Source organism: Puntigrus tetrazona, chromosome 10, assembly GCF_018831695.1.
Source record: "Puntigrus tetrazona isolate hp1 chromosome 10, ASM1883169v1, whole genome shotgun sequence".
In the NCBI taxonomy this organism is placed as follows: domain Eukaryota; kingdom Metazoa; phylum Chordata; class Actinopteri; order Cypriniformes; family Cyprinidae; genus Puntigrus; species Puntigrus tetrazona.
In genome coordinates, this window is record NC_056708.1 from 1701732 (window position 1) to 1717507 (window position 15776).

At 37.8% G+C, this 15776-nt stretch overlaps 3 protein-coding genes across 3 annotated transcripts; 1 reads left to right on the forward strand and 2 right to left on the reverse strand.

The window, feature by feature from the left end:
* The first annotated feature begins 185 nt into the window (after positions 1–185).
* cops4 (COP9 constitutive photomorphogenic homolog subunit 4 (Arabidopsis)) lies at positions 186–3673 on the forward strand. Its single transcript, XM_043250979.1, has 10 exons — positions 186–299; positions 1020–1099; positions 1224–1375; positions 1444–1547; positions 1654–1807; positions 2367–2517; positions 2632–2802; positions 2886–3001; positions 3197–3281; positions 3366–3673. Exons 1-10 carry the CDS (start codon positions 226–228, stop codon positions 3497–3499), a joined length of 1221 nt encoding a protein of 406 aa, XP_043106914.1. The 5' UTR covers positions 186–225; the 3' UTR covers positions 3500–3673.
* Positions 3674–4536: 863 nt separating this feature from the next.
* On the reverse strand, positions 4537–6220 carry LOC122353114. Its single transcript, XM_043250980.1, has 2 exons — positions 5701–6220; positions 4537–5509 (listed from the first exon to the last, which is right to left on the reverse strand). Exons 1-2 carry the CDS (start codon positions 6163–6165, stop codon positions 5246–5248), a joined length of 729 nt encoding a protein of 242 aa, XP_043106915.1. The 5' UTR covers positions 6166–6220; the 3' UTR covers positions 4537–5245.
* Positions 6221–13680: 7460 nt separating this feature from the next.
* plac8.2 (placenta associated 8, tandem duplicate 2) lies at positions 13681–15609 on the reverse strand. Its single transcript, XM_043250058.1, has 4 exons — positions 15480–15609; positions 15281–15368; positions 15069–15193; positions 13681–14258 (listed from the first exon to the last, which is right to left on the reverse strand). The coding sequence occupies exons 2-4, from the start codon at positions 15363–15365 to the stop codon at positions 14154–14156; spliced, it is 315 nt and encodes a 104-aa protein (XP_043105993.1). The 5' UTR covers positions 15366–15368; positions 15480–15609; the 3' UTR covers positions 13681–14153.
* Positions 15610–15776: the final 167 nt, after the last annotated feature.

The following is a 15776-nucleotide window of genomic DNA, read 5'->3' on the forward strand; positions in this document are numbered from 1 at the left end:
TATTTTCTATTCTATTCTATTATACTCTATTCTATTCTATTCTAGTAGTATGTGTTGTTGTAGGAGCAATGCAGTTTTTACACGAGCTTTTATAAATATAAATATTCACTAAAAAGCACAATGTTTTTACATTTATTTTTACAATAATAAAGTAATTTGTATTATTCCCGGAATGGATGGCGTCCTCTGGCGGCGCGCGCGGGCGGTGTTCGAGCGCGGAGGAAAATGGCGTCCGGCGTGAGGCAGGAGCTCGCGCAGCTCATGAACTCTAGCGGCTCTCACAAAGATCTAGCTGGGAAGTATGTCGTTTCAAGTCATTTACTTGAGTCCTTACTCGCCGTATGCGTGCTGCACGAACGAATTACTGTCTAGTTCTTTGGTGTAGAAGACGTGATGCAGCTGGGGAGATGAGTGCAGGCTAATATTAGTTAGCTAGCGTGATGATATGCGGTGCAGATGATCTACCTGTCAACACGTATAGATTATAACTATCGAAATATAAAATCTTTATTATTAATGTTTAGTATATATTGGAATCATTAAGGAATATTTGTTTGATTTAATCGCATTTCTGCAAGGGCGGGAGTAATAACCAGGAGTTAGCTTAAATAGCACTTATTTTGCTGTCTGTTTGCTTTGAGGTAATTTGTATGATAGTGTGGACAAAATGGTATTTTATTTAGGCACACACGACAATTTACAGTCTTTCTTTTCAGTGTTTCCAACTTCTTTCAATTAAAAGTAGCTAAAACTGGTAGCTAAATGTCACTGCATGGCGTCTTAATGGAAAAATCACTGATCTTTATAAAGGAGACAAATTAGATCAGTGAGAAGTTTGTCCAAGAAGTTACTATATTTGCCCCTAAACTTTTGAAAAATAAAAAAAAAGACCAAATGTTTTGATGACTTACCTTGCATTAAGGTTTTGTCCAATCAGATGCCCTGCCTCATCAGCTTGCTTCCTTTATAATAATATCATAATAATTGAATGAATTTGTCTTTGTGCTCTCTTTTGACAGATATCGTCAAATACTAGAAAAGGCTCTTCAGTTTACTGATGCAGAACAACTTGAGGCGCTGAAAGCATTTGTTGAAGCCAGTAAGCGCGCTACTATTCGTTACGCTAGTCTGACGACATTAATAGAATAGAATCAGCTTAACATACACATTCCTCACTTCACATTGTCTAAATCGCGGAGCTTCTGTTTCCCACGCTCGCGCAGTGGTCAACGAGAACGTCAGCCTGGTCATATCCAGACAGCTGTTGACGGACTTTTGCACGCATCTTCCTAACCTCCCAGACGGCACCGCTAAAGCCGTGTGCCACTTCACCCTGGAGAAGATCCAGCCCAGAGTCATCTCATTTGAAGAGCAGGTATGTGTGATGAAGAATACTTCTGGAATCACGTTGAACCCGTGTGAGCCGGTCTCGTGCGCTTGCAGGTGGCTTCGATCAGACAGCATCTAGCCACGATCTACGAGAAAGAGGAGGACTGGAGGAACGCAGCGCAGGTTCTTGTGGGAATCCCGCTGGAGACGGGTCAGAAGTAAGAGTACTCTTCTCTTGGAACAATCTGAAGCTGCTCAAATGCAACCTAAATGTCACCCAAAAGCGCTTGTGGTGTTCTTACGGTCTCTCTCCTGATTTTACAGACAGTACAATGTGGACTATAAATTGGACACTTATCTGAAAATCGCCCGTCTGTATTTGGAGGATGATGATCCGGTTCAGGCCGAGGCCTACATCAACCGAGCATCTTTACTTCAGAACGAATCCACCAATGAACAGCTGCAGATTCACTACAAGGTGCGCCATCAGTTGAACTCAGTGTAAAGTGAACGGCATCCAGTAGGGATGTGCTACAGTAGGGAGGTACTATTTTAATTACAATAAATTATGTATAATTACAAGTAACCCCAGGCCAAACCCAGATCATATTAAGTACATGAAGTTAAATAACAACAACAATAATAATAATATAATATTAGTGATATATATATATATATATATATATATATATATATATATATATATATATATATATATATATTAAAACATACATGAAAATATTTATATATACTTTATACTTATATGCAAACATTTGATGCATCAATGTGCATAGCATTGTAATAATTTGAATCTAAATGTATAAACATATTATGATAATATAATAACTTTCTTAAAATAAAATTTAAATGTGCATATACAATTGATCTATTTACACACACACACACACACACACACCATCCCAATGCAAAAGAAATTGTCAAAATGTTAAGATGACTCTATTAAATCTTGTTTGATTTTGTAATATCTTGCAGCTTTCTGATTTCTCACTATTAATATATTCCATCGTGATTTGCAGGTTTGTTACGCCAGAGTTCTGGACTATCGGAGGAAGTTTATTGAAGCAGCTCAGCGCTATAATGAGCTTTCTTACAAATCCATCGTGCATGAGACGGAGCGCCTGGAGGCCCTGAAACATGCACTTCACTGCACTATACTGGCCTCCGCAGGTACTCCCTATCTATTACATCGCTAACAATAGACTGCTGGAACTGCGGTTAACCAGTTTCACCCTCGTTTAAAATCAGCTTCACTGTCTAATCAGCTCTCGATGCGTCTAAAAGGTCAGCAGCGCTCTCGTATGTTGGCTACGCTCTTCAAAGATGAACGCTGTCAGCAGCTCGCCGCCTACGGCATCCTGGAAAAAATGTACCTGGATCGAATCATTCGGGGAAACCAGCTCCAGGAGTTTGCTGCCATGCTGATGCCGCATCAGAAAGCCACCACAGCTGACGGTATTACATTACAATATTGTACAGTGCTGTCAGTTATTGGTGATCTCCGCTAGGAAAGGCTAATACTTGTCTAACGCCTTCAGGTTCAAGCATCTTGGACCGAGCAGTCATTGAACACAACCTGCTGTCTGCTAGCAAACTCTACAATAATATCACGTTTGAAGAGTTAGGAGCTCTTCTGGAGATTCCTCCTGCAAAGGTACGTCTGTGTTAGGAATCATCTGACTTTATGCTCTCCAAGGCTGCATTTATTTGATCAATAACACTAATATTGTGAAATATTATTACATGTAATTTATTCCTGTGATTTTTAAGCTAAATTTTCAACATCATCACCCCAGTCACGTGATCCGTCAGAAAACATATCATATACGCATCTTTTGTTTCCCCACAGGCAGAGAAGATAGCGTCACAAATGATTACCGAAGGTCGCATGAATGGATTCATTGACCAGATAGACGGCATTGTCCACTTCGAAAGTAATTTTGGTTTTTGGCTGAATTTGGTAGGTAAAAATGATTTAACCAAGCTTAAAACGTGAAGAAATCTCTTATTTCCCTCAGCGCGAGAGCCGTTGCCCACCTGGGACAAGCAGATTCAGTCGCTGTGCTTCCAGGTGAACAACCTCCTGGAGAAGATCAGTCAGGCAGCACCAGAGTGGACGGCCCAAGCCATCGAGGCCCAGATGACCCAGTAAACCCCTTCATGCTCTTCTCTTTTCACACTGGACGAAACAGAAAAGACTCCCGTTGAACTTCATTCAACCCAGCACATGTTCAGTTAAACTTGACCCTTTTGCTTTGTGCAGTTAATATTTTCTTTAGTTGTGGTCTGTGAGTATCTGATGTTGAATAAATACCGTGAAAATGTCTTTATGCTTCACTGCTCCGCTGCTAGAAACGTCACCAAAAATGCCACACTTTCCGTGTTTGATCTCATCGACAGAAAAACGCTAATTATTGTATGGAGGAATAATACGACAAACCATGTGGAAAGAGTAGCGGTTCTAGGAACGTAGGCTAGAGGCATCTGGCCAGTGATTCTGACAGCAGAGGAAAAACAATACTGAAATCAAAAAATAAAATGCACCTAACCATGTGATTAATTACTAGTGTGTTCAAATGCAAATAAAAAAAGATCTGATCAGAGGTAAATATTACTGTCCGTCACTAGTATTATGTTTGTAACTATTATTGTGAAACAAAATGATAAATAATATTATATAAGTAATGTTGAGATGTGGGGGGAAACGCATTGAAATGCACTTTAACAATTTGTTACTCTCATAAATCAAATGCTTCCAGTTTTTTTTACAATCTTAAAGGGTTTGCATGTTTTCTAGCAGTTAAATGTCATAAACTACATTTTCAGAATGAATGAATGCTTTAGTGTACAGCATTCATCCTCTCGTTCCATTCACCTAGTAACACGAATCATTTTAATCACTGATTCATATTACCAGGTCTAAAGTGTGCCAAGAAATCCCCTTCGTCTGAGAAGGTTCTCGGCGTCCCTCACCCTCATCTACAAATTGGTCGCCGTTTGCTTCAGACTGTAATCATCCCAAATGGTCTACAAGCAACTGTTGACTTCTCTAATAATTAAGCCATGTTGGTAGATGAGCATGATTAAACGTATTTAGGAATCGAGGCAGACTATAGGTTCTTACAATATATATCTCTCTTTCAAGTTAATAAGTAAATATAGAAAAGAACTAAGCTTGAGACAAAGTAATTATGGTAAAAATGAGTTTATTGAACAGCTGTCTAGCTACGTTTCAGTGCTCAGACTTCATCTGTTCGACACGAATCCAAAAAGTGTTACGCAATATGGGAAATGAACACCTTTACAACATTGCCCTTTGACAGAAATATTAATATTAATCCCACTCCTGAAGACATAATATTCCTTGAAACCACACAAACATAAGACTAAACAACAATGGAAAAATTGTGTAGAATAAAATATTACATAAACTTTAGTAAATTAATGGTTTATGGCTTAATGGAATAATAAAGTGCTCAAATCATGTACAGTATGATTGTAGATTAATGAATTTATGATTTATGAAAGAAATGAAGTAAAAACCAACACAAATGTATGAACACACACACACACAGGTATCTACAAAGAATCCTTTAGCTGTCGTGAGAACAGCAAAGAACATCAATCATCGAACTCATTCAATTGCATAACTGAGTGAATGAATTAAAAATTAAATGTACAATTCTGTAGGAAATTAGCAATTTTGTTTGGAAGAGTTCAGAAGAGTTGTCTAGCTGAATGCAATGGTTTTAAACTGTAACCCATGATTTCTTTTATACTAATGTAATGCATAATTACACCATCTTTCCGCATTTCATCTTGTAGATGCCGATCACCGGCTTTGAAATGTACGTGTGTCTTTTCATTTGCTTGTTCAGATGCAGCCCCCGGTGGACCCCTACGCGTTTGAGGGGGGCTGCTGTTTGCCTGTTTCTGAAACATCCAGATGTAAAAAAGCTTTCAAATCCTGTATTTGTTTCTTTCCTCTTTTCACTGCATTGTCTTTAGCCAGTTTTTGCAATTCCTCTGTTATGTAGAGGTTAGCCTCGTCCAGCAGAAACTTGTTATATTGATATGCAAGTGGCTTCTCGTAGTGACACTGTCTTATAGTTGTGCATGCCCAAATGATACTTACTCCAAATAAAACATACATGGCCATCTCCTTGAAGAGAAAACAATATAAATGAATTACAAGGTAATAGGCACAAATTAGCCTATTAAGTGACTGTAGCGATCGGGTAGATGCCTTCTATTAGACTAAAGTAAAAAAAGCTGCATTGCATAATCACGAGTCAGTCGAAAGTGCTTTCTAACAATTGCATGTACACTAAAAAACACAAACGGCATACTTACTCGTGAAAAACATCTTTTGACTCTGATAGTTGCAGTTTCAGCAGAGGTTTTGACACTTTTGCAAAAGGTTTGCTCGCAGGGAGGCAAGTCATAGTTAGTTGTTGTAAGGCACACGTACCAGTCCTCATCCATCAGTACCGTAATCATCCACAGACATGCTACAGAGAGTCCTTTAATTGCTGACATTAAAAAAATGAAAACGCTGAAGCTTGCTGTTCTTGTTTCCTTGCTGCAGAAAATAGTCCTTATGCGCTTCTCTGTAATCATCAGTACGATGAAAAGCGAGATCGCAGGCAAAGCCATGTAAATCATGCAGACGCGGGTATTTTCATCAGGGTCGCAAGGGCACTTAAAATCCAGTTTGAACACACACTGGAAAATAATCCAAAACAAAAAGGCAACAAATGCACCGCCAACTGGTTCAAAAAGACCCTTCAGGTTACCGATGGTCAATAAATGCGCCATTGTGGGTGGAAAGTGTCCTTCGAACAATACAAAGACTCGAAACAATAAAACAAGTACCAAGAAAGAGGTCCTGATAACCGTCCTGAAAGATCATAGAGACCTGATCACGTGATGAACACACCTCCCCCTTTATAGCTGTTTCTGTATATTAAAAGAAAACAACTATACTTTTTGTTTCTCCGATTGCTTATAAATCCAATCTACCTTTCCAGCATACCGATACTAATTTATAAAAGTAATTCCAGGATGATACCGATAACGTAAAAGAATGGATTGACAGAGAAGGTAAGTGAAATGTATGAAGTTTATTGACACAGATGGATCTGTGAAGGCTGGAGCTGGAACGGGTGAGTAAGTGGCTCGTTGGAGATTGCTGAAGAGTAATGGGCCTGCGTCTTTCAGGAACGACTGGAGGAGCAGAACGGAGAACTGGAAGGATCACGGCAGACGCTTGGAAAGACCGGGAGAAACACAGGAGACACTCTGAGAACTAGAAGGAACACGGTACTTTTCAGAGAGTCAGAGTCAGAGAGTCCGCTTCGTATGTACAAGACCAGACAAAGACTGTGGCTGAGGTGTGTGCTTGCGACTTGATTGGCTGGGTGACAGGTGCAGGTGATCACAAGCCACTGAGCTCGCTGTGATTGGATGAGGGTGGAGCCTGGCTGATTAGTTGCAGATAGCATAAAGCAAACATATTTTGCTAATAAAAAAGACGACTCAAGCAGTTGCTGGCTCATGATGTTCAGTCTCTTCTGTCTCATTCAGTATCTTATTTAATCCACAATACCAGATCACAGATCACAGATGCACACACACTAAGTCATGTACGCTATCTGACACAGCTGCGTTTAAAACTGAACTGGAAGTTAAGTGCTGGGCGTCCGGTCAGAGGAGAACTGACCCCAACTGAGTCTGGTTTCTCCCAAGGTTTTTTTTTTTCTCCATTCTGTATGGATGGGGTTTTGGTTCCTCTGGCTTGCTTGGTTGGGGACACTTAATTTCCAGTGATTATCGTCGAATTGATTAAAGAGACCGTCTCTGCATTTCATAACAAATTGGTCACTCTCGTCATTATACATCCCTGTCATTATACTCTTCTGCTTTATACTGTACAGTGCTTTGATGCAACCTGTGTTGTTAAAAGCGCTATATAAATAAAAATGATTGATTGATTGATCTTCTTTACACAGTACCATCTAGAACAAAATATAAGTGATGTTTTTCCTGCTTAAAATTGGACACTATAACAATATTGTTTCATAACCTTTGGATTTGGCTTCTGTATTGTTTGTTCGATTGGATTGATGTTCTGGTTCTGACCTAAATCTACATAAAATATTGGTCACAGATCACTGATTACTTAGTAAACAATAAAAGTGTAGAGTGATTATATATAGACTAGTGATCATATATAGACATGGTCAGAATTGTTGGCACCCGTAAATATGATCAAAAGAGGCTATGAAAATAAATCTGCATGTTAATATACAATCAATAATTCAAGCCATTTGTTAAAAAAACAAACATTGCATACTTTTTATATTCAGTTTTTCCTGTGTTGCTTTGGTTGATTTTCCTGCTGTTTTTGTTTGTGGTTGTCATAGTTACTAATATGATAGCTCTTAAGTTTTTCATTTATGTTTAATTATTGACTCAAATGATTTGTTCAAACACATATTCATATACATAAATGTTCTGCTTTGGCTTCGTTTGGAACTGTTTTCACAGGTGAAAGAGAAATAACTGTCGGTCTTGTGTCTAAAATGTGAATTTCTTGTGTGTTTGGCTGTGGTATAAAATCGAAATCGCATTAGTGTTGTTTTTCCACGCTCTTTGGTTCTGCCTTCTTTCGGTTTCTCCTTGTGATTCAGGTTTTTTTCTCCATATTGTTGGCAGCTTGGTCACTCTGTATGTGGGCACATGGTTCGTTATGTTCATTTTCAGGTCTTGTTTATTATAAAATGTTTTTTATAATATATTATATATGTTTAGTTTATTATAAAATGTTTTAGTTTTGTTTCCTCGTTTAATTCCTCGTTTTAGCCCCTAGTTCCTTGATGTATGTCTTGGTGGTTTGTTTGGATCCTGCTCTCCCTCACCACTGAAACTCATCTGATTGCATTTAAATCATTGATGTTACATATAAACCAGCCCATGTTGTGTCATCTTTGCTTAGCAAGCAATAATGACTCGTGAGGACAAAAGAACTGATCTACTGGAGTTTCAGGGTTTTTTTACAGGAATGAATTCACTTTAGTGGCACAGATCATTCACTTCTCATAGCCTGCTCTGAACAGCATTATGGGCTTTATGTGTTTTCACAGTCTCCAAAAAAATACAAAAAATATATAGTGCAAAGCTTCTTTTTATTGCTATTATTTTAAACAGTGAAACTATATATATATATATATATATATATATATATATATATATATATATATATATATATATATATATATTAGATTCTTTATATGTAAAGTAAACATTTATTAGTTTTTTTTATTTTAACTTTGTTTATTAGAGCGTATAGCACATGAAAGTCAAAATCCAAGATCAATATTTAAATTTGAGTTTCTTAAAAATTAATAAGAATAAATTCCAGATGCCATGAACCATCGGAGGCAATCCTCTCCAGAGTACTAGTCCTCAGAACTGCATTTCCCATAATGCCCTCACCCAGTCCTGATTACCTGCCAGGTATACCTCATTAGATCAGCTCTTTAAGCTGCAGCCAAACTCTCTTATCCTGGCCCCGGCTGGTAATTCTCAGCGTTATCCCCATTATCATTGTCTTCCTGTTGTGACCCTAATCTGTTTCTCGTTTATCCTGATTTTTTTTGCTGCCTGTTACCTTGACTCTGATACTATCTGCTTGCCTCTGATTACGATTTGATTACGTCTTTGCCTCTGACATCCTTGTTCTGTTAACGATCTCCAGCCTGTTTGACTAGCCTTATGAAAGAGCATGCAAATGGATCTGACCGTCTCTGACTCCTCATTACACCAGACATGATGCCACAACAATAGGGAAGACTGCAAGGGCAACAAACACAAATGTTAAGGCAGGCAGAGATCCACAAGTTCAAGGGAAATCCAAAAGGCGGTGGTCATAAAACAGGCAATGGGTCTATACCAGGTCTTGGGTCCAATCAGGCAAACAGAACAGAAGAGCAGGTCATTGAATCGGTAATGGGGTAAAGAGGCAGAGATCATACACGTGGAAGGTAATCAGAACAGTGAGATAGAACACATGGTAAGGCAATATAAGCCTCTGGTTATAAAGCCCTCAAACAGGAAAAGAAGCAGAGGGAGTGAGCACGGCTAGTACTCGGGCTGGCTCAGCGATACGCCTTAACACAACTGTCACAGTTTCTAGTTAGTCTAGTAAGAGCTTGATTAGCTGGTTTCCGGTTTGTCTGACTGGGGTAGGAGCTAAACTCTGTAGGACGGCCCTTAAGGATCCAGTTTGTTCAGATTCAACTCTCACATCATGGCATGAAAGATAATACAGTGCCACCTGCTGTGGACTGACTGGAGTAAGATGGACTTGAGTTCAGAAGACTGGAGGAGTCTGAACTTATAGAGAAATGCAATATGGAGCACACTGTTCTGGGTCTCTCGCTGAAGGAGGAGCAATGATGCTGCAAAAAGAGGTTTTCCTAGCACGGAGAAACATGGAGCTCAATCATATCTCTTCAAAAAGACTATTTTTGCATTTTATTTGTTAAATCGGGAAGGCTTAGATAATCAATGAATCGTTGTGATTTTGTGTCATTGTGCCTTTATAATAAAGAAATTATTTGGAAGCATGCCCATTCTGAGTAACAGGATGGCCGTGGTACAAAACCGTTAAAATGTGTGCTTTAAGTTGATAAGTTTAAAGTATTTGCACATATAATATGATTTTCATTTAGTTCCAAAGGGAGCGATAATCAAGTGCTATATGATTAAATGAACATAAAGCAATTTACAAAAACGCAGAGCAACTACGTTCAGGGCTTTTGTTTCTTGTAAGGTTGCTCAGAACTGTCCTGTACGTTTTCTAATGTCAATGTCTCTCTTCATCTGGCAGGCTGCACAAGGCGTGCGGAAGTTACCCACGCAAAAGTCATTGCACATGGATCCCTGCAGAGAAAGGTCAAAATATACAGATGAATTTCTAGTCTCTTAACTAGTTGCTTATTAGCATGCATATCAGTAATATTAGGCATTTATTAGTAGTAATTAAGCACATACTAATGCCTTATTCTACATGACCTTATTCTGAATTTTTTTAAGCCCCTTGACTGTCATTTTCCATAGTCTAAGGTTGGCAAAACGTTACCTTAAAGTGGAAGTGAAGTCACTTCTTCAACCCCTAACACTATAACTACTTAGTCCCATCACCAATTCAGCTCTAATGCTTATAGCTGCTTATAGCACTTAGTTGTTTTGCATCTGAGAGTTTCCAGTCTGTAGTGGGAGATGTTTCCACATTCATAAGTCATCTGTGAGCAATGTTATTCACCGGCTTGCACCCTTTGCCATCATTTCATCCAAACCGTGTCATTCAAATCTCTTTTTTTATTTGAAATGGGTTTTCCTTGAGTAAGTGGCATAACTGATGGCACCCATGTCAGAAATCAGGCACCCCGCATGCACGATGATCAATATGGGAATAGAAAAAACTACCATTCAATTAATGTACAGTTAGTTCTATACTATAGAGTATAGTGCGCTATCCTGCATACAAATAGTTCACAGTATTGTGTATTCTTTAAGCAAGTTGTCTCATTGATGAGGCTAAATCTCTCAGCCACAAATCTGCCATGATTGTCAACCTGAAAGCCTCAGTGGATAGATCTACTCCTCAATGTAGAGTCTAACTAATGCAAATAAAGGGTTATGAGTTAAGGGAACATCCATACTACACGTGCAAATATGAGATACATTTATAACTGTGAAATCATGGCCTAAAATAAAGAAAACATCTTTATTTGTGTATTGCAATCATGTAGCCAGTCCACGTCTCTGGTCAAGCCATTGGTGCCTGGCACGGGGGTCTGTTTAGCATCTTCGTGATAGTAGGGGGGACCATTGGTGATTTAGAGCCATTAAAAATGTAGAATGTGGGTCCAGGTCTGTAATTTATATGCAAATGTCAAAAGACTAAAAGGGTCTCTTTAAGGTCCACAATCTCACCAGTCAGTCCAATAAAAAAATCACGGGAGCTACAAGAAGCTGAACGCACATGTCTTGAAAACTGGCAGTGAGTTTTAAGTAGCGACTGGAGGCCAGCAGCAAAGGCTGCGTGGAGGTAACATGAAGCACTTAACATAGCACTTAAAATGCTGCAGGTCACTAAACAAGAAACAGCAAAGAGAGGCAGATTTACAGAGGCCTGGCAAGTTGCACGCAAAGCAAAAAAAATGGTGTCACCTTGGAATCACGCGCACGTGACTTTAATGTTTATAAGCCGCAAATCCTCCAGTTACTGTGTTTCTGGGACGTGGCTTTGTACAGTGGCCAGCTGCAGCTTTTCTGACGTTTGGACAGCAACGGGTTCCAAGGATGCAAACACGACACACTCTGGCTGAAGCCTAAAGTCTAAAAATGTCTTGATATTTTGTATTTGTTCCTCTCCTCTCGCCGTTGCCGTGTCTTTGGCCATTTTTTTCAATTCCTTTGTCACATAAAGTTCCGTCTCCTCCAGCAGAAACTTGTTATACCGATATGCAAGTGGTTTCATGCAGTGAGACTGTCTTATAGACACGAATATCCAAAGGACCACCTCAAACGATCACCTTAAAAAGAAAGTACGGCTTTGTTAATTCATTGCGAGATAACACGCAAAGTTACAGTGTCAAAGAACGTAGCAAATATAACGCACGTGATTATTGTTACATTATTAAATATCAATACCACAATATTTCTTTTTTTGTCCAAGAATAACGAGGGCACTTACACATGACAAACTTTTTTGAACTTGAATTTCTGCCTCTTCAACAGAGGTTCTGTCCTTTTTGCAAAAGATTTGCTCAAAAGGAGGCAAGTCATAGTTAGTTGTCTCAAGACACGCATACCAGTCCCCGTCCACCAATAATGTAATTATCCACAGGCACGCTACAGATAGTCCTTTAAGCACTGACATGATAAGAACAATGCCCTTGTACGTCGATGCTGTTCCATTGCTGCAAAAAATACTCCTCGTGCCCTTTTCAGTAATGATCGCTATGACTCAAAGAGAGATGGCTGGTAAAGTCATGTAAAGAGCGCAGACTTGCACGTTTTTTTTAGGGTCACAGGGACATTCGAAATCCACTTTAAACACAAACTGGAAAATAATCAAAAACAAAAAGGCTACAAACACACTTCCAGACGGTTCAAAAAGCTTCTTCAGGCAATCGGCGTTCAAGTGGGGGGCCATTGTGAGAGACACCACACACGACAACTGAAAGCGTGTCGAGGAAGTAACGAAATCATTATATCGTCCTGAAAGATGAAAGAGGTAAAGAGTTGGTCACATGGTGAAAACACCTCCCCTTTCACGGCTGTTTTAGGAGTAAGCTGCGACTGTGACTAGTCTAAAATCTAGACCAGTTTTTGCATGCTTCGTAAAACAAACAAACACATATTGAAGTCCATACAGAGATTGTTCTCATCCTTATTCTTATTTAATTTTGCTTGGCAATGTAATATATATACTACAAAAGTAATATCGTTACTTTCTGACAACAGTAATTAGTTACACTACACTACATACCTTCGTATGGTTTTTTTCCACCTCAAAATAATTCTTTATTGTTGGACTAGTCGCCTACATCTTGGACTGAGGATGAGTAAATTAACAACACATCTTCATGTTTGGCTGAACTATGCTTTAAGTGTGAAGAGAGTAGAATCTAATGGTGTCTGCCAATGCGTTTCTGATTAAAAAATCTCTGAATATTGTATTAAATAAGTTGCTTCTTTGGAATAATTTACTCGGTTTGCTGAGGTAAAGTGACATTTTAAGAAACGTAAATGTATTATCGTTGTTATATTTCATATGGATCTAAGCTACATTAACATGGTTCACTTTTTCAATTTGTTTTGTAGTCTTTCATTCTCTGATCTCTAACTGTTGATGTGTTTTAGTTCTGTTTCTTCATTTCTTATTCCTTGTTCCTTGTTTCTAGCCCCTAGTTCCTTGATGTAGGTTTTGGTGGATGGTTTGGATCCTGCTCTCCCTCACCACTAAAACCTTGCTTGGTTTATTCTGATGATTTATTAAGCGAAGAAGAAGCATTTAGGGCGTCAAAAAAAGGGAAAATAATTCAATTATAGGTCATGTACGTTACGCATGTAATATGAATCAAACATATTCAATCCAATTTATTTATGATAATAAGAATAATTTGGCAACTAAATCTGGCATCTATCTGATATTTGGTCTATTAATGAAATTATTGAAAGATTTGAGAATCAAAGAAGACGGGATATGAAGAACACCATAAACAGCAACAATAACCAACAAACTCAAAACACAGAGGCTATTTTTTCTACATTTTTGTATTTTATTTATTCCGTTGGGAAGACTTTATGAAGCTTTACTCTAGTAAGGCATTTACAAGACAATATAGGCTATTGCATGACAATAACATGACTACTAATAACACGCCACTGCATGTCTACAATGTAATGATCTTTCTAATCTACAAAACCAAAAAAACTGATTTAACTGCACCTTTATAATAAAAAAATAATCTGGAAGCATGCCCATACTGAGTAACAGGACGGCCGTGGTACAAAACTGTTATCAATGTGATGCTCATAACAGCCTGCATGTGAAGCCATAAAGTTGATAAGTTTAAAGTATTTGCATATATAATATGATTTTCATTTAGTTCCAAAGGGCGATAATCAAGAACTAGATGATAGTGTACTGAAGATTGACTGAAAGATTAAATGAACATAGAACAATTTGCAAAAACTACGTTCAGGGCTTTTATTTCTTGTAAGGTTGCTCAGAACTGTCCTGTACGTTTTCTAATGTCAATGTCTCTCTTCATCTGGCAGGCTGCACAAGGCGTGCAGAAGTTACCCACGCAAAAGTCATTGCACATGGATCCCTGCAGAGAAAGGTCAAAATATACTTATATAAATAAGTTGCTTGTTAGCATGCATATTACTAGAATATTAGACATTTATTAGTAGCAATTGAGCAGAAATTAATGCCTTATTGTACATGACCTCGTTCTACATCCCTAATCCTAACCAGTACCTAAATGAGAAAATACTGCATTAACTATTAATTTATCGAGGGAAAAAGTTTTAAATAGATACTAGTTCCCTATTCTAAAGTGTTACCAAAAAACGTACAAAAATAACAAACAAAAAAAAAAAAAAAAATAATAATAATAATATATATATATATATATATATATATATATACTTATACTTATATATATATATATATATATATATATATATATATATATATATATATATATATATATATATATATAAAAACACTTAAGTGTGCTTAGAGACATGCTTTAATGACTGTGACACAACTTATGTACACTTTTAAAATGCACGCTATGTAATAATGCTACAATAATAGGTTAGTACACTATAAATAGTTTTAATATTCTTTTGCATTATTTTGATATGTTGGCTAACATGAAAAGTACTTGTACTAAATTATACAGATTATATCAGTCAGATTTCTCATTATATATATATATATATATATATATATATATATATATATATATATATGTTCTTCATTACAAATATATTTAAATACATGACACGTAAGTTTCAGTTAAAATGCATATTTTAAATCAGCATAAATGCTTATCAGTACATTTGGCAGCATACTTAAACTAATTATGAAATGACAGAAGTGTTTCATAGACGGACAGACCCATCCTAACCTGTATGTTGTATTTAGTCCTGTACACGCTCCGGATGGGCATGCCTAAACCACATAAGCAGCACTCATTCATGTCGCTGGCGATGGAGCAGCCCAAACAAGGGAGGCAGAAGCAGCCATAACAACCTAATGAAATAAATGACTGACGTTAAAGTCATTTTAAGGACACTTCAAAGTAATTTAGACGTGCGTGTTTTGAGTGGAATCACTTGCATACGCTCGTGTCTTCACAGCAGCTCGTCAGGCCTGTGTGGAAGTCTCTGGGAGCAAATGGAGCCGGCTGAGATGTGACCTCCATGATCTAGAAGTAAACAGTTACAGTTATGCTGCTTAACATTTAGCTGATGGAAATTTGAACTAATTTATACAAGTTTTAATAGAAAACCGAGGTAATGTTTAAGTGTATACGTACCTTCGTTTTGTCGTTGAGTCAAGAAACCTTTCTACCCCGCTGAGACTGGCACAGATTGTCTTTATATACAGTTGGGATGTCACACATTCAGACGCACCCTTCAAAATATACAGTAAATATCATAAAAACATTATACTGACAGATTTATTGCGGAAATATATATTGCACTTCCTTCAAGTCCAAAGTACTAAGTGATTAAAAGCCACATATTATGTTTTCTGTCACACCTTCCACATCAGCCATCCTCTGAACCTCTGCTTTTACAAGGATAGCGATGCATGTCGTTAAAGTTAACCG